At 47.6% G+C, this 22,508-nt stretch overlaps 1 protein-coding gene and 1 long non-coding RNA gene across 7 annotated transcripts in view; one reads left to right on the top strand and one right to left on the bottom strand.

The window, feature by feature from the left end:
* Window positions 1–22,332, top strand: LOC107316260 (opsin-VA-like). 4 transcript variants are annotated; one of them, XM_085554918.1, is made up of 5 exons: window positions 1–188; window positions 3,627–3,862; window positions 16,585–16,702; window positions 17,677–17,916; window positions 20,750–22,332. In XM_085554918.1, the coding sequence occupies exons 2-5, from the start codon at window positions 3,855–3,857 to the stop codon at window positions 20,882–20,884; spliced, it is 501 nt and encodes a 166-aa protein (XP_085411044.1). In that variant the 5' UTR covers window positions 1–188; window positions 3,627–3,854; the 3' UTR covers window positions 20,885–22,332. The 4 variants fall into 4 exon arrangements, with proteins under 4 accessions (XP_085411044.1, XP_085411045.1, XP_085411043.1 ...); XM_085554919.1 differs by lacking the exon at window positions 16,585–16,702; XM_085554917.1 differs by lacking the exons at window positions 1–188; window positions 3,627–3,862 and adding an exon at window positions 6,073–6,669.
* LOC146760034 (uncharacterized) overlaps window positions 12,957–22,508 on the bottom strand; it is a 15,271-nt gene continuing 5,719 nt past the window's right edge. Inside the window, exons 3-4 of one of the 3 annotated variants that reach the window (XR_014948812.1) lie at window positions 20,715–20,894; window positions 12,957–16,108 (exon numbers count right to left, since the gene is read on the bottom strand). This is a non-coding gene — a long non-coding RNA (uncharacterized LOC146760034). Of the gene's footprint in view, window positions 16,109–20,698; window positions 22,024–22,508 lie in introns of those variants that run through there. The other 2 variants (XR_014948813.1, XR_014948811.1) reach the window with 2 other exon arrangements.

Here is a 22,508-nt window from a genome sequence, read left to right on the forward strand (position 1 = left end):
TCGTCCGGAGCCCCCAAGGACCGCGCGTGGAGGCGGCGGCTCCGCTGGCGGCCGGCACCGCTCCGGGAACGGCGGCACCGCCTGAGCGCGACGGCGCGACCGTGGGACCGGCCCGCAGCGAACCGCGCCCCGTCCGGGAACCAGAGCGGCGGGACGGGAGACCGCGAGCGAAAGGAGCAGCGGAACAGGTTCGTAGCCGCGCATCACGAGTCGAGTCCCTCCCTTGTGCCGCGTTGCTCTGCAGCGCTAATTAAGGAGCGGGCGGGGAACGAGCGTTAGTCCGAGTGTCCGCACTGACCGCCGGCGGGACGGCTCCGTTGTGGGACCCGCTGACGGGTTCACGTGAAGCCGCCGCGTTGGTGAGCAGCGCTTTGTGGACGGGGCGGCCCGAGCTCCAGCCGCGCTCTGTCTGTAGGCGCTCGGCTGAGAACCGGAGCGGCGGAGCGGTTCGACCTGCGCGTTCCCGCTGAGGCGCAACGTGCGCAGCTGGGGCTGAAACGGCCCCGCTCCGAAGGATGCCCGATAAACGGTTTCGTCGCTGCTTCACGTTTTCAGTTGCAAACCCCAGAGGAGAGCGGAGAGCGGCGAGGGCCGCAACGGGCTTTGCCCGCGGCGTTACGGGCGCGGTGCGGTTGTCCCGGCGGACGCGGGGCTGCGGGAGGTGGCGCCGCGCGTTCCCTCTGTCCCGCGTGCTGCCCCGCCGTGGTCGCGTCCCGCCGGGACTCCGCGTCTTCGTGCGGGCGGCGGCCGGTCCCCGCTCGGCGCTGCAGAGACCCCGGCGGGGCGTAGCCGGTCGGACGGGACGCGGTTCTTTCCCAGACGGCCGCCGCTTTCCCGGCCCGTGTCCGCTCCCCAGCTGCCTCCCCTCCCCTCCCCCCAATCTCTGGCCGTTTCCTCGCGGGTCGCACGGCGCAGACGCGGTGTGCAGCCCGTCCTCCGCCAGTCCCGTGGGCAGCCTCGGGGCTCTCCTCTCCTCTCCTCTCCTCTCCTCTCCTCTCCTCTCCTCTCCTCTCCTCTCCTCTCCTCTCCTCTCCTCCCGCTCTCGGCTTCTGGGTCCCGTAACCCTTCCTCTGTTCAGCCCCTCGAACTCGCCCTAAAACTGCGCGGCGGGGTGGGCCGGTAGTTCGTGTCATCGATGGAGGCCGTTACACATTAACTGCTTTTGTGCTTTTGTTGCTGCTCCGTCACTTCCCTGCAATGTACGACACCGTCGTTTTCCACACGTGGAAGCCCGTGCGGTTGTTTTCCCCGCAGCCCCCGGACTCGTTCGCTGCCTTTCCTTCCGGCCTTCCCACGGGGGCGGGGCGCAGCGGGAGCCTCCCGTTGACCTCCGCGGGACCATAAGCGGCACCTCCGGCCTCGCCGCTCCCCCCCCCGCCCCGACGGCGGCACCGACCGCTTCCATCCGTCCCGCTCCGTGCGCTTCCAGCAGAACCTCGCGCGCTGCCGGGGCCGCCTGGCGCTGGTGCTGGCGCTGGTGCTGGCGCTGGTGCTGGCGCTGGTGCTGGTGCTGGCGCTGGTGCTGGCGGCATCGCCGCGGTGCTGGTTTTGGCAGCGGGGTTCCGAAATGCAAAGCAGGCGGTCCGTTTTTTCCAAGACGCCGATCCATTGCCGGTAAGGTCCCGAGCTGGGTTAACGTGATCACGCCGCCGCCGCGTGGCCGCTGTCCGGAGGCTCCACGCGTGGCCCGTGGGGCCGCACTGGCTCCTCGTCCCGCGGCCCTGGGCGCGTGCTGACAGCGCCCCCTGGCGGCTCCCGTTGGGGCGGCAGCTGGCGGCGTAGCGGTCCCGGCGCTGCGGCTCCGCGTGTTCCCCGTGTTTGGAACGGAATACTCTTAGATGCCGCAGCACAGATACCTTAAGACAAGCTCTGTTTAACCCTTCTGCGCTTCCATTTGCTCCACGTGCACTGCAGCACCTTTTCTTGTAGCTTTTGTGCAGCTGGAAATGTCTGAAAGTGTGTGAATGTACTGCTGATGTTCTGCTGTGAGCAGGATAACCCTGGGTTACATTACTAGGTGCAAACACTTGTTCTCTCACTCGCACCATGTACTACAACAAGTCATGGAAGTGCATGGAAGCATTCCCTGCTCTGTTGCTTGTTATTCTAAAGTGCAGATGGGAACGTCCACATTCAAGCAGAGTGATCAGGGAAGGGGGAACTGAGAGCAGCGCTCCACACGGCTGGACTTTGCTGAATGGTGCTGTTGGTTACCGGCAGGTGTAGGAGGGAGGGAGAACGGCTCTTGGTTCATGTATCTATTCACAGAACTGCTGACAGAGCAGAAAACCCACTCTGAGTCTGTAACCGTGGCATACCTGCATTCCTCATGCCATGGTACTGCTTCATTGCAGCATCCCTGTGGAAATTCCCTGTATTTAGAAATGGGAGGTGCTGGGGGCTGGGAATGCAGTCACAAAAACAGCCAGGACTTGTGCAAAGCATTTGACACTGCCCTGCATGACATCCTGGTCACCAAACTGGAGGAAAATGGCTCTGATGGATGGATGATGTGCTGGGCTGAGGAATTGGCTGATGGTCGCACTCAGAGAGTTGTGGCCAGCAGCTCAGGATCCAAGTGGAGATGGTGAGGAGTGGCATTCCTCAGGATCGGTGTCATTGAACATCTTTGTAGGTGAGACGGACAGTGAGATCGACTGCACCCTCAGCAGGTTTGCAGACAAGGCCAAGCTGAATGGTGCAGCTGATGCACCAGAGGGAAGGGATGCCATCCAGAGGGACCGGGGCAGTTTTGAGAGGTGGGCCTGTGCCAACCTCATAGAGTTCAACAAGGCCAAGTGCAAGGTCCTGCACCTGGGTAACGGCAATCCCAAGCACAGATACAGGTTGGGTGGAGAATGGCTGGAGAGCAGCCCCGTGGAGAATGACTTGGGAGTGTTGATTGATGAAAGATTGAACATGAGCCAGCAGTGTGCTCTCACAGTCCAGAAGGCCAACTGTATCTTGGGCTGCATCAAGAGCAGTGCGACCAGCAGAGTGAGGGAGGTGACTGTGCCCCTCTGCTCTCGTGAGACCTCACCTGGAGTACTGTGTCCAGTTCTGGAACATCCAACACAAGGACATGGAGCTGTTGATGAACACAGAGCTGGGGCTCTTCAGCCTGGAGAAGAGAAGGCTCTGAGGAGATGTGGGAAGGACTGTTCATAATGGCAGGTAGTGACAGGGCAAGGGGAAATGGCTTTAAACTGGAAGAGGGTCGATTTAGACCAGATATCAGGAAGAAATTCAGTACTGGGAGGGTGGTGAGACACTGGCACAGGTTGCCCAGTGAGGCTGTGGATGCCCCCTCCCTGGAAGCATTCAAGGCCGGGCTGGATGGGGCTGTGAGCACCCTGGGCTATGGGAGGTGTCCCTGACTACAGCAGGGGGGTGTACTTAGGTGATCATGAAGGTTCCTTCCAGCCTAAACCATTCTATGAGTTTATGATTCTATGAGTTTAGACTCGGTGGTGTCTGTGTCTCTTTCCATTTCATTTTAATGCACTGTTCTTAACTATATAAGAGGAATGTTGCGTTACAGGGTTCTGTAGGTTAAGCCAAGAAAGCACTCATTTCTACTTAGACTTGAACTTGCTCTAATGTCCTTTTTTTTTTTTCTTCCTAAGGTTGGAAGGAATCCTTCCCTTTGTGTGGTGTTGTGCCTCTGCTTCACTGTGAGTCATTACCAAGTTTCAGTGCCAAGGGCGGGCTGTCTGTCCTTCCAGGAGTTTAACTTGAAATTCCCAGCTGGAAATGGTGCCCTCTCGTCTCCTTTGTCTGTAACACCGAAGATTTAATTGCTGCACATCGAGAAACAAGTTCGACCTCTTGTCCCATGCGATGCACTCCTAACCATGCCAAGGTGAGCAGCTTTGCTGTGGTTTAATATCTTCAGAATGAAGGGGTCATTGGCAGCTCCTTTGCCTTTCCCTGTCCTGTGCTCAGAGCCATGCGCTGCAGTTTATGACTGACTGAAATGCCAGTGCTGCTTTCAGTAGCTCACTGCTGTTAAAGCTCGCAGCTCTTTGATACGCCTGCTTATGTTTTGTCTGGAAGCCATCTCTGTCACTTTAATTCTGCCACTGGTTTAGTTTACTAAGAAGGTTGTCTCCTTGAGCAAGTCAGGCTTGATTTCCTACTAGACCTCATTCCAGCAATGTAGGGTCTGGGTTTTTTTTCCCCTGCCCCCTCCCCCTTGTCTCTATTCTAACAGTTTATCCTTTTAATGAGAGAAGGCTACAAGTTACTCTTTCTAAGTGAGATAAGCCCTGGTGAGCTCTATTTTATGTAACCAAGGCTGGGAAATCGTTTGCCCTTATTTGTATTAAATGGATGTCTATACTTTACCACAAGTCATTAGTTCCATAAAGAGATTGCCTTTCTATTGATAGCCTAGATGGGGGAAATCAGGAGTAAATTGCCAATAAATAGTGTACTTGTAAGCACTATCGATTCTCTCTGAGCCACAGAGAAATGAATGTACAAGTGAGATACTTTAAAAGGGAGGGGAAAAGAAGTAGTAATTAGAGATTGTTGAAAGCTTGTGGGGGTGTCCGCAGGTGAGATGCTTGCACTGGTTTTGTTGTTTTGGTTTTGGTTGCTTTTTTGTTTTGTTTTGTATTTGCTGTTGTTGAAGGGTATGGTTTGTAAAGGTAAGTGCAATGGATATAATGGCAATTCTTTTGGTTACCCTCAGAAATCCTGGTGTCAGTTGTTAGAAAACCATAGAATCAACACAATGTTTCCTGTAAATCAAAGTTTTTGAGTGGCAGGAGGAGTTTCCTGAGCTGCCATGGGGAATCATAGAATCACTCAGGTTGGAAAAGAACTTAAAGATCATCAAGTCCAGCCACAATCTAAGCGTGCTACCCTAACTCCGACAACCTTCTTCTAAATCATGGCCCTGAGCACCACATCCAAAGAGCTCTTAAACACATACAGGGTTGGTGACTCAACCACCTCCCTGGGCAGCCCATTCCAGTGCTTAACAGCCCTTGCTGTATAGAAGCTTTTCCTGATATCCAGTCTGAACATCCTCTGGCACAACTTGAGGCCGTTTCCCCTCGACCTGTCACCAGTAAGAAGAGACCAGCCCTACCCTCACTGTGAGCACCTTTCAGGTATTGGATGACAGCAATAAGGTCTCCGCTCAGCCTCCCTTTCCCCAGACTCAGCAGCCCCATGGATTGAGGTGCACTCAATCCCCTCAGTAAGTTTGCAGAGGAAACCATGTTGGGAGGGTAATGGCATGAGTTTCAGTAGGGCCAAGTATCAGGTCACAGTTTGGTTACAACAACCCCAGGCAGCCCCACAGGCTTGGGGAGGAGCGGCTGAAAGCTGCCTGATGGAAAGGGACATTGGTGTGCTGATGGACAGTTGGCTGAATATGAGCCAGGAGTGTGCCCAGGTGGCCAAGAGGGCCAATAGCATCCTGGCTTGTATCAGGAATGGTGTGGTGAACTGGACTAGGGAAGTCATCCTGCCCCTGTACTCGGCATTGGTGAGGCCTCATCTCGAGAACTGTGTTCAGTCTGGGGCACCTCAGTACAGAAGGGGTATTGAGGTGCTGGAGCAGATCCAGAGAAGGGTAATGAGGCTCGTGAAGGGTTTGGAGAATACTGTGGATGTCTTTAAATCGGTTGAACAAGTCTGAAGAGGCTCTGGCTGATGAAAATCAGGAGCAGAAATCCCTTGGGACCGTGACCTCCAGAGTGGAGCAGAGGTCCTGTGTTGAACTATGTTGAACTAATGCTTCACTAGTCCTGAAAGTATACTCAGCGGGTTATGGCACTAGTGGATGCCAGAACAGAAACATCAATTACATATGGTGATCCAAACTGATTTTCAGGCACTAAGGCAATGACAGGGGTTTGAGGGATGGATGATCCTTATAACCCAAACATGATGAAACTGAGGGCTGGGATGTCTCCCACCCCAGCAGTGCAGGGTGTCTGTTACCCCAGTTCCAGATTATGTATTAGAAACAGACATTCTGTGGGATCTGATTCTCCAGAGCAGTGTGGGAGTTCAGGCTAAGACAAAGATGTGTTAGCATCTGGGTGCTGCAGGTAACTTTAAGGCAAAAGCTGAGCCCGTTTGTTTGCTGTAACTGTGCTACATTACAGATATAAAACAATGTGGGCTCCCTGGTGGGCAAGAAGAAATTACTGAGACTGTGCTGTAGGAGCTGGAGAGAGCAGGGATTGTGAGACCTCCGTACAGCCCTCATAACTCCCTCGTGTGGCCAGTTGGGAAGTCAGATGCTGCGTGGTGAATGAAGGTAGCCTACGAAGAACTAAGTGAAGTTATACCACCAACCTGTGCAGCTGTACCCAGTATCACATTGCTCATGGATACATTAAGTGGAGAAACAGAAACATCTCACTGCGGTCTGGGTCTGGCAGATGTATTTTCCAGCGTTCCAGTTGCTAAGGAATCCTAAGAGCAGTTTGCATTCACAGGGCAGGCAGTGGACTTCTCAAGTCCTGCCTCAGGGGTCCGCACCTTCGCCTTGCTTTTGTCATAATCTGCTGGCATGTGACTTGGCAACTTGGAACAGTCTGCTGTCAGAACCTACCACTGCACTGGTGATCTGATGTCAGCATCTGACTCAGCGGAGGCGTTAGAGCAGTTGGTAACTTCACTAACTGCCTATTTCCAGGAGAAAAGGTAGGCTCTAAACACATGGAAAGTACAAAAGCCAGAGCTATCAGTTAAAGTCTGGGCTGTCTGGTTGGGTAAGACCTTAGTCAGTGCCATTGTAGGTAGGGTCCAAGCGTTCCTGGTTCCCACGATATCAAGGCGGTTGCAGGAGTTTTGGGGTTTATTAGGATATTGGTGATCTCTTATATTGCACTTAGCAAAACTGTTCAAACCTCTGTATCAACTATTACAGACAACAGGACAGAACTGAGGTTAGACCACCTGAGGGCACTGTAATACTATTTCACTTTGTTACAACGGCCGGTACTAAGGGGTAGTGTTCTAAACCATCCCTGTTTCTCTGCCTCTGGATTTCTATCAAATGTCCAGATAAGCGTTCTGCTGAAGGAAATGAGGGCCATTTCCAGGAGTGGTTGTGGTCGGGTCTCCTGGAAACCCGGTCATTCTTCTCTCATTTACCACTATTGTTTCATTGTGCTCCCTGGGGGAAGAGTGATTTTTAATGCAGTGCTGTCTTCAATGAGCTGTTACCTGTGTGGCAGTGCTTGCAGAGCGCTGGGTCGTGCTGTAGGTCTGGATCCATTTGCTGCTTCTTGCCTATGTTCAAAGAAGTGCAGGGCTGATGTAAATGCATCAAATGACACATTCCTCTGCGCATGTTGCTTTACTGGTGTTTGGCAGTGAGAAGCAGGAGAAATAAACTGCTCCCCTATGTGGACACTATCTTGCTTACTTGCTCAGTCTTGCTAGGCTTTACCTTCTGTCTCTTCCTAAGATGTTTTCTCTTTATCTTATCTTTATCTCCGAGTCCTCTCTAGTCATCTGATATTGATCACCTTTCTGTTATTTTCCCTACTCTAGTGCATGGAGCAAGTTATCAAACATAGTTCAAATAAGAAGGGCAAGCATTTCTATGCCAGAAAGCAGATGGGTTTCCAGGCTGTGTGGTTGGTCAGTGTATTCCCCTCCTTCAGTAAGACTGAGACAGAGCTCCTCTCATGTGCATCCTTTTGAAAGTACACAACAGTGCCTTTTTGCTCCATTGGTAGCAGACAAAACAATTGAACCTCCACATCAGAAACTGTAGCACTTGTAATTTTGTTAGAATAACCAAATGTGCTCTTGCTGGGGAAAAAATTACTAAGATGATTTGCTAAACTAAGGTGGGAGGCTCCCATAGCTCTAAAATGAGGGAAAAGGCCATTAAAAGAATAGTGGAGATGTGGCACTGTGGGACATGGTTAGTGGGCGTGGTGGGATGGGTTGGGGTTGGACTTGGGGATCTTAGAGGTCCTTTCCAACTGCAATGATGTGATGATCCTATGAATATATCTGTGCTATCTAGAAGTTTGTGCATCCCATCTCAGGGACATGAGCTGAGACTGACTCATAAGAATGCCCACTGCATAAGGCTTAGTAGTAGTAATAGTTTAATTAGCTTTGAGTTTCTGTTTCTTCAGTGTAATTGGAAATTAGATTACATAATCAGTTATGGGGTTATGTTTAAAAAAATAATTAAACTATAAACCTCAATTGTACTTGCGGGTAAAAATACTACAGAAAACCTGGAGAGAATATAATCACAAAAACAAGGCAGGGAACTCAAATCTGAGTCCTCCTGACAGGAAGACAATGGGCAGAGGCATATTTTCATGCTTTCTAGTAGCAAAACCTTAGCTTTGATTCAGATGTTTATTGACTTAATGGCAGATATTGGTACAAACGAGAGATCCACATTCTTTCACAAAACTGTAGAGAACAGCAGCTGAGAATAGGAAACACGGAGGTAAAGATGCAGCAGTATAGGAGTCCCATATACTTCCATTGTATTTCTTGGCTCCCAAAAAAGCTTTGGAGAATAGAAAATTGTTCCATAGAAAGACTACTGAATGAAGTAAATGTTAATGCAACTTTTCCTCGCGCATTTTTTGATGTGTAATGTGAGCAAGCTTTCATCCCGCGGTGTCCTGTCAGCCTGGAACGTTCGGCTCTAACCATGCGCTTTAACGTAGGCTCAGCAATGTTGTAGTCTGAAAGCTGAACTCAGGAATCTCTGTGAATCCTTTACACTGCAAAACTTTCTATTTGAAAAGCAACCTTTTTAACAGCCGTCCCCATACGTAACATCACGAGACGTACATCTGCTGAGATACAGCCTAGTTTGCACTTCCTACCTTCTTAAGTGACCAATACCTTTTTTCCCTTTTTTTTCCTTGCTGGGACTCATTTCTCACTTGATATTCCATTTGTCAGATGAGTGATGACAGTAATCCCTGCTGTTGTACCATTTTCTTCACCTTTCCAAATCATGAGTTCTGGTTTGGTTTTCTTTTGGAGGTTAATCTCCCACCGCTTCTTTGCTTTGTGTTCTATAAAGATGGAAGACTGGATTTACTTCTACTTATTGGAATGTTTCTGAACCATTTTACACTCAATTAAGTTCAGATAAGCTGAACTCTAAGTACTGCATGTATCTTGTGTGTTCTCACATGGGATATAAGGTCTGTTTAACTGCTGATGGCATAGAAGAGATCTTTGCTGGAGTTTGCAAGGAACAAAGTTCTAGCTGCCAAAATCTGCCATTAAAGCAGATGTTAGGTCTAAGGCTCAGTAGTTATCAGAAGGTATGGAAAGAGTTCAAAAGGACTTTCTCAAAGGAAAAAATTAGCACAACAAATCAGAGGAAAAAAAGCCTGCTTTATCTACACTTGAAATACTTGAAATATATGAAATTATATCCCAACTTAGCTATAGAGCAGTGTAGAGAGGAGGGTGACAGTGAACTGCTGTTTAGTGTGTGCCTAAATTGTGTGGAAAATGAAATGTGTTATAGGCTTGTGCTTACCCACTGTCACGCAGGAGGAAATTATGTACAAGCACACCAGTGTGTGCAGGCTGCTTCCAGACTAGGAGCCACAATATGTCAGTGCTAAATCAGGTTAGTGTAATCTGCTTACAAGTCATGTATCGAGTTGCATAACATGGGGAGCTTTTTCATGAGGTAAGGAGCTTACATTGTGTTGGATTTCAGTCTGCCTGTTCTTAGTGGACGTTCACCTCTGTTCATGGCAGCTTCTGCTTTTTGTATGTCCCCGTGATCCTGTATGGAAATGATGTGGTGGGATACAATACCTGCAGAAGAGGCGAGATAAGGCAGTGCTTTGTCACATTGCCTTTTGCCATGGCAAGTTCACATCCCTGCATAAGAAAGCTTCATCTGTCAGTCCACCCTTTGCTTTTCTTCCTGAAGCAATCATTAAAATGGCCATGATGGGATCTCATGCTTGGAGCGTGCCAGACGATTTGTTTTGATTCAGAGATAACCCAGGTCTTTCTGCAAGCTTTTTACCTGCATTCTGAAGCTCTGCACAACTTCTGCTATTTTGGATCTGAAAGACTGCTTAGCAAACCTCAATCCACTATTCAATACATGTAAAAATCTGCCACCCACATCAGAGGGGAAAAGGCAAAGCCACCCCTAGTCTCATGGACTGAGTAGGAATTTTGCCTGTATGTTGATATAATATCTAAATGAGGCAAAACAGCAAACACGTTAAGGTTCTTCTAGGCTGAAAACTGATCTCTGTGAGGAATTTGTGGATTTTCAGTGTATTGCAGAACTGTGCTCTAGTGAAGTCTAAATCCAACTTGCATACTGATGTGCATCTGAAGAAAACAAGGTTATGAGGGTATATAAACAATGAATTATGGCAACGAAAAGAAGTACAACTCTGACAAGTAAGACTTGTTAGGTAAGTGCTGGCTGGCCACTGCAAACTGTAAGAAATTCTAATATCAAGATATGCATCAACATTTACTTGCACTTGTGGTCAAGTAGGTAGACCTGAAAGAGCTGGCAAAAGCATGTGAGTCATGCCTCACCTTGGGAATATTCATAAAGGGAACGCTCAGTTTTAAAGTCAGCAGTGAAGGTTATAAACAACTTTTGTTCCATCCCTTCCTTCTCAGAATTAATGAGCTTTGTTTTCATAGGGTCACTGAAAGGGTAATGTTGGAAGGGACCTCTGAAGAACATCTGGTCCAACCTCCTGCTCACACAGGGTCACCCAGAGAAAGGGCCCCAGCATTCTGAGCTTACAACCTGAAGCTTCTGGTAGTGAAGGGCAATGGCACATGGCTATGATTGTGAAAATGATCACAGGAACATTTGGTAAACGAGCTGGCTTCGTGGGACAGAGGTTATGATGTTCAAGGGTGTTTCTGAAGGTGTACGTGCAAGGTGGCAGTTTGTTAGAACTCAACTGTCAGCACTGGTCAGGACTGTTTAATGTAAATGTAAACACACGGCGTTCAAGAACAAGAAGGTGGGAATTTGTGTGGCTTTATCTGGCTTGCAAGATCTTTTTGCAACAGTATGGTAACATTTAGTGTTCCAGATGTAATCAGATAAAAGCAGACAAGCAGAACAGCTCCTTCCACGTGGTTGGCTTCCCCTTGGATAATCCCATCATAAATACTTGAAGGAGTCTGTCATAAATTCACCCAGCATGAAAAGAACATTTTTCTCATAATGCGGGGCTGTTCTCAGGGATGGACACAGGACTCATTGTATAGAATGGACAGCACAGCACCTTCAGAGACCCCATCAGCATTGCTTTTATACAGAACGCAGTGATTCCGTCCTGCTGCCTCATGGACCCCACAGATGCAGCTTTGTGTTTGTTCTCATCCTCAGTTTTGCAATTATGGACACGGGAAAGTAATGACTAAATTAAACCATACATTGGGTAATTGCCAGAGATAAAGTTGCTCACAAAAAGCAGGCAGTGGATGTAATCTCTCTGGATTGTAGTGAGGCTTTTGATGTAGTTTCTCACAGCATCCTTCTGGTTAAACGATGCAGCCGAGATAAGCAGGTTTGTGCTGCACTGGGTGACAAGCTGGTTCAGCAGCTGATCTTACAGGCTGCAGTAAGTGGGGCTGTGTCTGCCTAGTGGCCGGTCAGTTATGGTGTCTCTCAGGGCTCAACTCTGGGAGGTGGTGTTGGTGTCAAATGCACTTGTCCCAAGTTTGCTGATAATTCTAAAGCAGGAGGTGTTGGGAGTGTTGGGCGATCCCCAGTGTCACAGAGTTCACTACAGATAAGTGCTGAGTTCTGTGTCTGGGACAGAGCAATGCTGGGCACCAGGATGTTCTGGTAGCCGAGTGGCTGGAAAGGAGCCCTTCAGGAAGGGAGCTGAGGGTGCTGCTGCCAGCTGGCTCCGAGTGCTTTGGCAGCAGGAGGGCAGACTGCCCCGTGGGACACGTTGAAGTGTCCAAAGGCGCAGCACAGAAGGGTGAGGCTGGTATCCAGAAAATGTCCTTACTGTGGGAGTGGTTAAGCAGTGGAAGAGATTTCCTGGCGAGGTGGTTGGTGCTGCGTGCTCCTGGTCAAGGGCTGTGTGGGCAACACCTGCTTTAGCTACACACGAGCTTCTGAAAGAAGATGGGCTTGTATTGTTAGTAGATGAATGAGATTAATCAAAGCAGTTCTGATTGAATACAACTATGAACTCTGCCATGCAGTTTTGCATGTGCTCTCCTTCACTTGTGTGATCATTAAGGTTTTTAGGTTTATAATGTATAGTAATTCCTACAGAAAGATGATAGTTTTTGCTGAATTACTGATTTAAAATAAGTGCTCATGTGTTGTCTTTCACTTCTGTTTGCATTTGAGCAGTAGGATGGAAACTCCTGCACTGAAGACAGAAAAACAAGCGGCCTTACTGTGTTTGTAGAACTGCTTTTGGATGTGTGTGCTGAGTTCTTATGTTGCCATTGGAGACGTGCAGTTGGAACGGCATTATGAAATACAGCGTATTGAAAAATTAATATAAAGACAAGTAATGCCAGAGGTCTGCAGAGAGCTCTCTTGCTGCTGTTTGGTTGGTTGTTGTTTGTGGTTTTTTTTGTTACGTGCCATTTTAAAAGCACCCACCAACTCTGAACTGGTAGGACTGATTTATGTTGGATATGTATTAAATTTTACTCTCCTTTGAAGAGACCCCATCAGCTTCTTATGGACCCTTTCCTTCCTTTGTGCTCCCCTCCCCCCAGCCCAAAGTGCATTCGCTCCCCAGCTTCCCTCCAAGTCACACAGCCTGCCCCTGCCCCTGGAGCTGTATCTGCTGGCAGTTTCACAGCAGCTGCAGTGAGCTGTGCCAGCCATCAGCTCCTGTAGGTGTGCAGCATTCCTGCTGCTGGGGCCTGGGGCAGCTCTCATTCAATGCGTGGAGCTGCCTGGCAGGAAGGCTCGCCCATCCCTGGTCACAAGGCAGCTCAAGAGAATCTGCTGTCCCAGCTGGGTGTTAATGTTTATTAACAAAAGCAGAAAATAAATGGTGTACACTCTGTTCAGTTCAAGTTTAAGATTGTTTCTCTCTACCCAGCTTACCTCCTGGCTATGCTTCTAGTTACAAACAGCATTGATACGTACATCTATGCTGTCTCTGGTAGTAGAATTTCTCTTTCTTTCTAAATACCTCAGAGTGCTAATGTGAATCTTCATTGCTGGGGCCGTGAGTTAGCTGAGACATGAACAGGGAGTACGATGAAGCCTCCCTGCCAAGTGTACAGCTGCTACGGTAGTGCAGCGTTAATCTTTTCAGGGCAGCCCTCCGTCAGTCAGACTGGAGCTCCCAGCGGTGCGAGGTGTGGGGAGGATCACTCCACCCTCACTGCTGACAGAAGGAAAGCTTTGTTTATGCTGTGCTGGAGGTCAGGGAGCGATCAAGCAAACGTTTTTTTTTCTCCCACAGAATAGAAATGATGTGATTTCAGCTCTGCTGTTAGCTGCTACTGAAGGAGCGAACCTGCATCTTCCATATCTGGCTCTTATGACACAGAGAACCAGCTCCAGCTGGGCAGGGGCAGCAGCCTGCCAGCAGAGGAGGGCAGAAGGCACTCCAGGAGAGATTCCCTTGCGTACCCCTCTTAGCACATTGTTTCCTGGACTGTTACCAGAAAGCAGAAGCGTGAAGAGTTTGCCTATATTTGATTTCTCCTTTAAATCTTGAATAGTCTTTACAGATTAAAAGCTTTGTTATTATCCAATTTAATTTCACTAGCGAGGGGAAAAATGGACGTAGTGAGAGCCCTTGGAAATGAGTCGCTGTTGTCCAACTCATCTGGTCCAGCTGCATGGGATCCCTTCCGCCGGCCCCTGGACTCCATCCAGCCCTGGCACTTCAGGCTGGTGGCAGCAGTCATGTTCGTGGTGACCTCCGTGTCTCTGGCTGAGAACCTGGCTGTGATCCTGGTGACTGCCAAGTTCAAGCAGCTGAGACAACCTGTCAATTACGTTATAGTGAATCTATCTGTGGCTGATTTCCTGGTCTCTTTGACTGGTGGCACCATCAGCTTTCTAGCCAATCTAAAAGGCTACTTCTATATGGGGCACTGGGCTTGTGTACTGGAAGGATTTGCCGTCACGTTTTTTGGTAAGCTTGATTTTGTTTGTAGTTGTATCTCGTTTTCCTTCGGCGTCTTTCACTCTCCTGCAGCTTCCTCAACCACTGACCTTGCATGCCTGTGAGTGCACTGCATCTTTTCCAGGTGTGTGTTCTATGCAGGATCTCGTATTAGTGAATAATGTGTGCCGCTGTTGCTGTCAGCCTCTCGCTGCTGAATATAGTTGATATAATGACAAAAAGCCTCTTGCTGTTTCTGTGCTGTTCTCTCAATATAGTTGATATTATGACAAAAAGAACCCAACCACAGCATTGCTAATAGAATAGCAGTAGTTGCAGGGAAAGCAACGTGATTTAAAGGCAACAAAAACCCCTTCACTGTGTAGATGTTTTCCAGGTTTGTCTCTCGGTGTTTGAGTACGTGGCTAAATGAGAGAGAGCAAATGGCTGTTCCTAAACTACGCACAATATTGTGTCACTGAACCATCTTATGTCAGCTGTTCCACAACAGCTCTGGGGAGCCATAACAGGCCTGTGGCTGCCACCCCTCTGCTCTGCTTCTTCCTGTCATTCTGTCTCTTGGCTTTGCAAGTATGCAAAGCACATTGAAGTACTCTAACAGAGAAAATCAATCATCACCAGGTAGTGCACTTTGTAAATATGCCTTTGCAGGGTAAATAGAAAACTAGTTTAAAATGGAACATCTAATTACATCGACAGAGAAGTTCATTGTTTCCTCCCACGGGGCTTTTGTGTTGCTGCCAGCTGACATCTGGGTGCTGTCTCAGCACCTGCATGGTAAGGCCTTGTTTGTAGCTGTGCCACCTCTCTGAGTCAATCCCATTGCTGTCCTCAGCTGAATTGGGATCCCACTTCTGCTCCCAGGCTGATAAAGCTGCCCAGAGGAGTGATGTGTGGGAGATGATGCCATGTCAGTGTGTGGCACGGAAGGCATGTTCTGTGGAGTGGGATCAGACTGTTCCAAGGTTCTGGTGACCAACCAGGTGATCTGTCCCGAATAAACTGATATTTTGATGCTGTGGGCAGCTGTCTGCAAGTTAGAGCTCGTGACAGTCTGAAATAGGACATTTTTTGCACAGATAATGTTTTGAAGCTGTACCTTCATTTGTTAGCTTGGAAGCTACACACAATGTACTGCTTTTCAAAGTAAGACCTAGTGGAAAAATGCGCTGTGAGCTAAGAGGTACAGTTAGATGCTTGGTTTTGTAGTCGTTATACTGACAAACTGGACAAGTATGAACATCTCATTTGCTCAGGGATATGGTTTAGCAGAGGGTTGTTAGAGTTGGGGTACTATGGTTAGGCTGCGGTTGGACTTAATGATCTTCAAGGTCTTTTCCAACCTGGGTAATTCAATGATTCTATGATCTTGTGCTCTTAATAAAACATTACAGCAACACACACCATCTGCCCATCTTTTTAAAAACTGTGTTGCTGAAAAAGGTCCCTGATGCAGTAAGCAGTCAAATGTGGCCATGTGTTGCCCATAGAAGTTCAGCTGGAAACATCAAATGACAAAGTTAAGACCCAAACTGGATGCAGTCCTGAGCGCCTCCTGCCTGGATCCTGCCTGAGCCATGTTAGACAGGACCAGGTGACCCCCAGAGATGTCTTCTAACCTGAGTGGTTCTGTGACTGCGCTGTGGGATGAGGTTTGCTTCCCAGTAAATCTGTCTGACTGTGATGCTGTGGTTTTTACTGAAGGCATTGTGTCTCTCTGGTCTCTCGCTCTTTTGGCCTTTGAGCGGTACGTTGTGATCTGCCGCCCACTGGGAAATACGCGCTTGAGAGGGAAGCATGCAGCCCAAGGCATTGCCTTTGTGTGGACCTTTTCCTTCATTTGGACCATCCCACCGACCATGGGTTGGAGCAGCTACACCACCAGTAAGATTGGAACTACTTGTGAGCCTAATTGGTAAGGCCATCCTTGTAGAGTATGGTAGAATTCGAACTTGTAGCTCCTCTCTTCTTAAGGGCACAGTTCCAAAGGAAAGGGTTAAGGATGATGGTCCTCTCTGCACAAAAAAGAGGAAGACAAAGACATAACAATAAAGAAGAATTTCCAGTTTTAAAAATGCTTTCGTCTCTAATGGAAGTAACTGTTCCATATGTTAGGGTGGTTGAGTTGGGTTTTTCAGTCAGGATTCCAAGAGGACAAATAGGTTTTCATAAGACTGGAGGAAGCCCTGCGCAATTTGCTTTGCAGCACAGCTGAGCGCTCTTGGAGCCGGAGCTCAGACTGCATGTTTCTTCCCACCGAGCCCACCCCACCAGCCTTGGTTCTGTGCCTATGGACTTACAGAGTAAACCTGTCCTAGTCCAGAGAAAGGGAAATGACCAAGGGCTCTCTCTGGTGATTTGACTAAAGCTGTACATGGGTATTGTGGTTAAAAACAGTTGCTGAAAATATCAGTGACACCTCTGAACACTTTGGGAAAATAACCAGAATGCATTAGTAACAGATACAGCAAGTATTCTGTGTTTTATACAGGTATTCAGGAGCTCATAATGATCGTTCCTACATTATTGCATTCTTCACCACCTGTTTTATAGTGCCTTTATTGGTCATTTTGGTATCCTATGGGAAGCTGCTGCATAAGCTAACGAAGGTAAGGAGTGTTTTCAAGGCATGTTTTTGAAATGGGTATGTATGCAGTCATTTGGGATTTTCATGCTCAGGTTTCTGTAAGGATCGGACATAAGCAGACCTGCCTCCCAGCAGCAAATACACTCACTTATGTCTTGTTAAAGAATTATTTTTGCACTCAGTTTTACTTCTTAGTTTGAAACATGAAAAGTAGATTGTGGAAGCAGTGCAAAGAGCAGCTCAGTGTGAGGGCTGAATCCCAGCCTCCTGTGAGAAACATTGTGTGTTTGTAGATACCTTCACCCCAAAAAGGCGGAAAGAACAAACAGGAGCAGTGTGTTTGTTTTTGTTAAGGATTTCTCTTTTTCCAGTTTAAAACTGATAAAATCAATCAATGCAGTGTTGGTGACAGCAGTTCAATGTTCAATTAGAAACAATCAGGCTGGGGAAAGAAAAAGAAAAGAAAGAGCAAACAAGTAGCAGTAAGGGATCATCTGGGCCTGGATGTGATGCTGCAGGTGCTGCCTTCTCTTGTGCTGTAAGTTAGTTAATAAAATAAACAGGAAAGAATCATACTTGCCCCTTCTTCCTTTCCATCTTGCCTGGAAGATCAGTGCAGTGCAGAACCAGTGGTAATTCTTTTTGCTCTTTCCATGGTCTTTATGCCCCATTTTGAAATGCGCCTTTATTCAGGACTCTGGTTTAGTATTACTGGTAGATGAGCAGCTGCTCTGTTCCTTTCCAAAGCTGACAGCATTTCTGCTGAGAAGGAGGCTGTGTTGCCCTCTGCTTTGGTGGCCTGTTTATGAAGTGTTATGAAGCTACCGAAGCGTTATATATATTTTGGGTTGGGAATCTTTTCTATTTTCTCAGCACCTAACGCAGCCTTCACTGATGCCTGACAACGTGTACGTATTATCTCATCATTACTGATTTCTGCTGTATTCACTCTTTGAAGGCCTTGTTTGTCTTACGGAACTCTCTCTTTTCCTGCAGGTGTCAGATACTCAAGGCAGGTTGAGAACTGCCAGGAAACCTGAGAGACAAGTGACTAGAATGGTGGTGGTGATGATCATTGCCTTTCTAATCTGCTGGATGCCATATGCCACCTTTTCTATCCTAGCCACTGCGTACCCGTCTGTGGAACTGGATCCTCATCTGGCAGCAGTTCCAGCTTTCTTTTCCAAAACGGCTACTGTTTATAATCCAGTTATTTATGTCTTTATGAACAAACAGGTACTGTATGCTCTCAAAGTGACTTTAAAACCCACATTTTCAGTATTTGGTATTGTTTTGTGATGAATGATTTCTCTCCACCTTGTCAGTTAACCAGCATTCCATACCCACTGTTTAGAATTAGTTTTAATCACAGTATGTCTATTTAATGCACAGAGTTTTGTGCTGTGTTTCAGTATTAAAACATGAATATTAATAACCATTAGATTTAGGTATTGGAAAAGAAAATCAGCTCTTAGTAAACATCAACTATTCTACTTTTCTGTGAGAAAATTCTGTTTCCAAGACTGTCTCCTTATGTCTCCATGGTTATCTTGGAACGCAGTGACAGTAAGTTGCTTCTGAGGTTTATCACCACTTTGCTCCCCACCCCTCAAATATTCATAGACCTGGATCAGGTCCCCTCTCAGTCTTCTTTTCTCAAGGCTAAACAGACCCAGTTCACTCAGCCTTTCTTCACAGGGGAGATGCTCCAGGCCCTTCACCATCTTAGTGGCCCTCCGCTGGGCTCTTTCCAAGAGATCCCTGTCTTTTTTGTACCGGGGAGCCCAGAACTGGACACAATACTCCAGATAAGGCCTTACCAGGGCAGAGTAGAGAGGGAGGATCACCTCCCTTGACCTGCTGGACACGCTCTTTTTAATACACCCCAGTATGCCATTGGCCTTTTTGGCTACAAGGGCACACTGCTGGCTCATGGCCAACCTGTCGTCCACCAGGACGCCCAGGTCCCTCTCTGCACAGCTCCTCTCCAGCAGCTCATCCCCCAGCCTGTACTGATGCATGCAATTATTTCTCCCTAAGTGCAAGACTCTACACTTGCTTTTGTTAAACCTCATCTGGTTTCTTACTGCCCAGTTCTCCAGCCTGTCCAGGTCTCGCTGAATGGCAGCACAGCCTTCAGGCGTGTCAGCCAATCCTCCCAACTTCGTGTCATCAGCAAACTTGCTGAGGGTGGTCACTATCCCCTTGTTGAGGTCAGTGATGAAGATGTTGAACAAGACCGGACCCAGCACCAACCCCTGGGGGACACCGCTACTTACAGGTCACCATCCGGACTCTGCACTGCCAACGATGACCTCTTCACTCTGCCAGTCAGACAGTTCTCGGCCCACCTCACTGTCCACTCATCTATCCCACACTTCCTCAGCTTTGTTGTAAGGATGTTATGGGAGACAGTATCAAATTCCTTGCTGAAATCAAGGTAGACGATATCCACCACCTTCCCCGCATCCACCCAGCCAGTGACGTCATAGAAGGCTACCAGGTTTGTCGAGCACGACCTCCCCTTGGTGAACCCATGCTGACTACTCCTGATAACCTCTTTTTTCTCCCAGTTGTCTGGAGATGGCATCCAGCACGAGCTGTTCCATCACCCTTCAGGGACAGAGGTGAGGCTGACCAGCCTATAATTACCCAGATCTTCTTTCTTGCCCTTTTTGAAGATCAGAGTGACATTGGCTGTCCTCCAGTCTTCAGGCACCTCCCCAGTTCTCCAAGACCTCTCAAAGGTGATAGAGAGTGGGTCAGCAATCACCTCCGCCAGCTCCCCCAGCACCCGTGGATGTACCCCATCAGGTCCCATGGATTTATGAACATTGGTGTTGCTTCAGAAGCAAAGAAGGCATTCAGTATCTCCGCCTTCAGAGCATCCCCTGTTACCAGAACACCCCCCTCACTTAGTAGGGGGCCCCACATTCTCCCTAGTCTTCCCTTTGCAGTTAACATACTTAAAAATACTTTTTTATTATCCTTTATTGCTTCTGCCAGATTCAATTGCTGGTAGGCTTTAGCCTTCCTTGTCACCTCCCTGCAGGCCCTGACAACGTTTCTGTATTCTTCCCAAGTGGTCAGTCCCTTTTTCCACATTTCATGGACCTTCTTCTCCCCTTTGAGTTTGTGCATGAGCTCCTTGCTCATCCACACAGGTCTCCTGCCACCCTTTTCCTGATTTCTTGCTCACAGGGATGCACCGATCCTGAGCTTGGAAGAAGAGCTGTTATATGCTGACCAGTTCTCACAGGCTCCCTTGCCTTCTAACACCCTGGCCCATGGGATAGCTCCATGAAGCTATCCTGCCATGAAGTCCCGGAAGAGATCAAAGTTGGCTCTCCTAAATTCCAGGGTAGCAATCCTACTTTTTGCTTTGCTTCTTCCACTCCTGATGTTGAACTCCACCATCTCATGGTCACTACAACCCAAGCTGCCTCCTACCTTTACTTCCTTAACAAGTCCTTCCTTGTTGGTGAGAATAAGGTCCAGTAACACCCCTCCCCTCATCTGTTCCTCCACCCTCTGCATCAGAAAGTTGTCTTCAGCAGATTGCAAGAACTGTCTGCACTGCGCATGCCTGGCCATGTTGCTCATCCAGCAAATATCTGGATAATTGAAGTCCCCAATAAGCACCAGCACCTGGGATTGTGACGCTGCTTCCAGTTGCTTATGGAAGGCCTCATCAACCACCTCCTTCTGATCAGGGGGCCTAACAATGGGCCTAGTGATGGAAACAGACCATCTTTGAATATCCAGGTATCAGCATATGAACGTAACTCGTGAGCCTTAGGAAATTACCAGTTCCATTCAGTTAGATATGGCTAGCAACAAGCATAGAAGAAGATGATTTTTTTAGACTGAAGCATTCCAGCAGTTTGTGTCTTTTTGGATTCTCAGTTCTTTGTGGTGCCACAGGTAAATATATTTGATAGGGCTACTTCTGGATATGACCAATGGACACAGAAAATTTCCACAACTTTTAGTGAAGACAAAAAGAAATTAAGAAATATTTTAAAATTCCTCACGTGTTTTGTTTTTTCTTTGTTGTTTCAACTTTCAGTTCAGGAAGTGTCTGATGCAGATGTCCAGGTGCGGTGCCATAGCGACTGTGGGGTCCAATGTGAAACCAGCTTCGGTGCGAGCAGTGCTCACCCAGGACAAAAGAGGCAGTCAGTTGTCCGTCATGGCGGTATGAGGCACCAGTTCTGGGAGGAAGAATGGAGATGAACACAGAAACTGCAATTCTTTTGACTAGTTGACAGCTTCAGGAAACAAAATCTGTCTCTTGTAGGAGGGAGATATGATCATTAATGCAGTATGGCAGCGTATTTCCTCATTGCCCATCATGCTAAAGGTGTCACTGGGGCTGTTGCGTTCTCTCTCCTAGACACTAACTTTGACATTCTGAGCTCCCAAGTGCATAGAGTGCACTGGCTGTGCAGTTGCAGTCACAGACGATCCAGAAAGTGAGTCCCTTTTCCTATATTTGTCTCTTCAATCCACAGCGTGCTTGCCCTCTTTATATAAAACAGATATATAAAGGTACAAAACAGTGGAAGTCCAGCGTTACTGCACTGACGCGTAACACAGCAAGGAGTTGCACATGGGTGGCTGCTCCTTATTCAGCGGGGTAAAAACATGAGGGGACTCACGGCTTCAATGCGCTGGTGGAAAGTGAGTAACGTTTAGCACCCCGCTGACTCAAATTCAGCCAGGTGGAGATTGACAGACAGACAGGCTTATGGGCCTTTTCATTTGTTTGGAAATGTTCACTAACAAAGCTGAGGTAAGCGTGAGGTTGCTGCACTTGTGTCTGTCCCTGATGCGAACCTCATTCAGGTTACTGAATTCTCCAACAGCGTGGATAAGCCATCCGTACTTTCAAGGGCTTTGTTATGAAGAACCATTCATATTCTTCTTTATTTCCTCTGTGCCATGAAATCTGTACTAGTGGCAACTTTGGAAATCAATCAACTCATGCCATCCTTTAGTGGCGGCCTTGTACCTGTCTGCCATTCTCTTTATGAGAGGAACTTAGTTGCAAGATGTAACAGGGTTGATTGTAACTCTTAAAATAACTGATGTGTTTAATTTTATATACATGATGCTCTTCCTCTTGATTTATTTTTTTTAGTATTATAAGACAGGAGGGGTAACACACTCAGTTATTATTTGCATTCACACCTCTGTGTTCATTAGTTTGTTTTAGAATCTTTGCAGTTAAGACTCACACATATTTATGGTGATCTCCTCCATAATGCTCTGTATTATAAATTGTGCTAATTTGTTCTGCTTTTATATTGAAGCCTCATTTTTGTCATGAAGAGTTAAAATCTGTAAGAGAATTTAAGAGCCTTGAAGTAACTTGGCACATCAGTTTTAGCTCAGCCCTTTTCTAGCTGCAGAGAGATATTAATGCAGTAATCTCTCTTTAGTCTCAATGAATTGCTATAGAGATGTCAAACAATTAGATTATGTTGGCCAATGTAACCCTGTTTGATGGAGTACAGGAGTAGCGCATGTCCCTCCAATCTCACCGCTTTGCACCGCTTTGCAATCAGTCTGTGACTGGAGCAGAGAATGGGACGTACGTGTTTCTGTCAGCAAGGCACCCACTTTATAAACACCTGATACAGACATCCAGTAGCTGCTGTGCATTTTACTTCCTGGGAAGGCAGTAAAATGCTGGAGTTGCCTTTTTCTGTGTGAATACATGCATACATGGGATGTGTGTGTGTACCTGGGATGTGTGTGTATGTGGGATGTGTGCCCCACCCCTGAATGCACAGGGATGTAGAAATACTTAGAGGTGAAATTCC

This window comes from Coturnix japonica, chromosome 8 (assembly GCF_054131305.1).
Source record: "Coturnix japonica strain WE chromosome 8, WE-NBRP24, whole genome shotgun sequence".
NCBI classification, from domain to species: domain Eukaryota; kingdom Metazoa; phylum Chordata; class Aves; order Galliformes; family Phasianidae; genus Coturnix; species Coturnix japonica.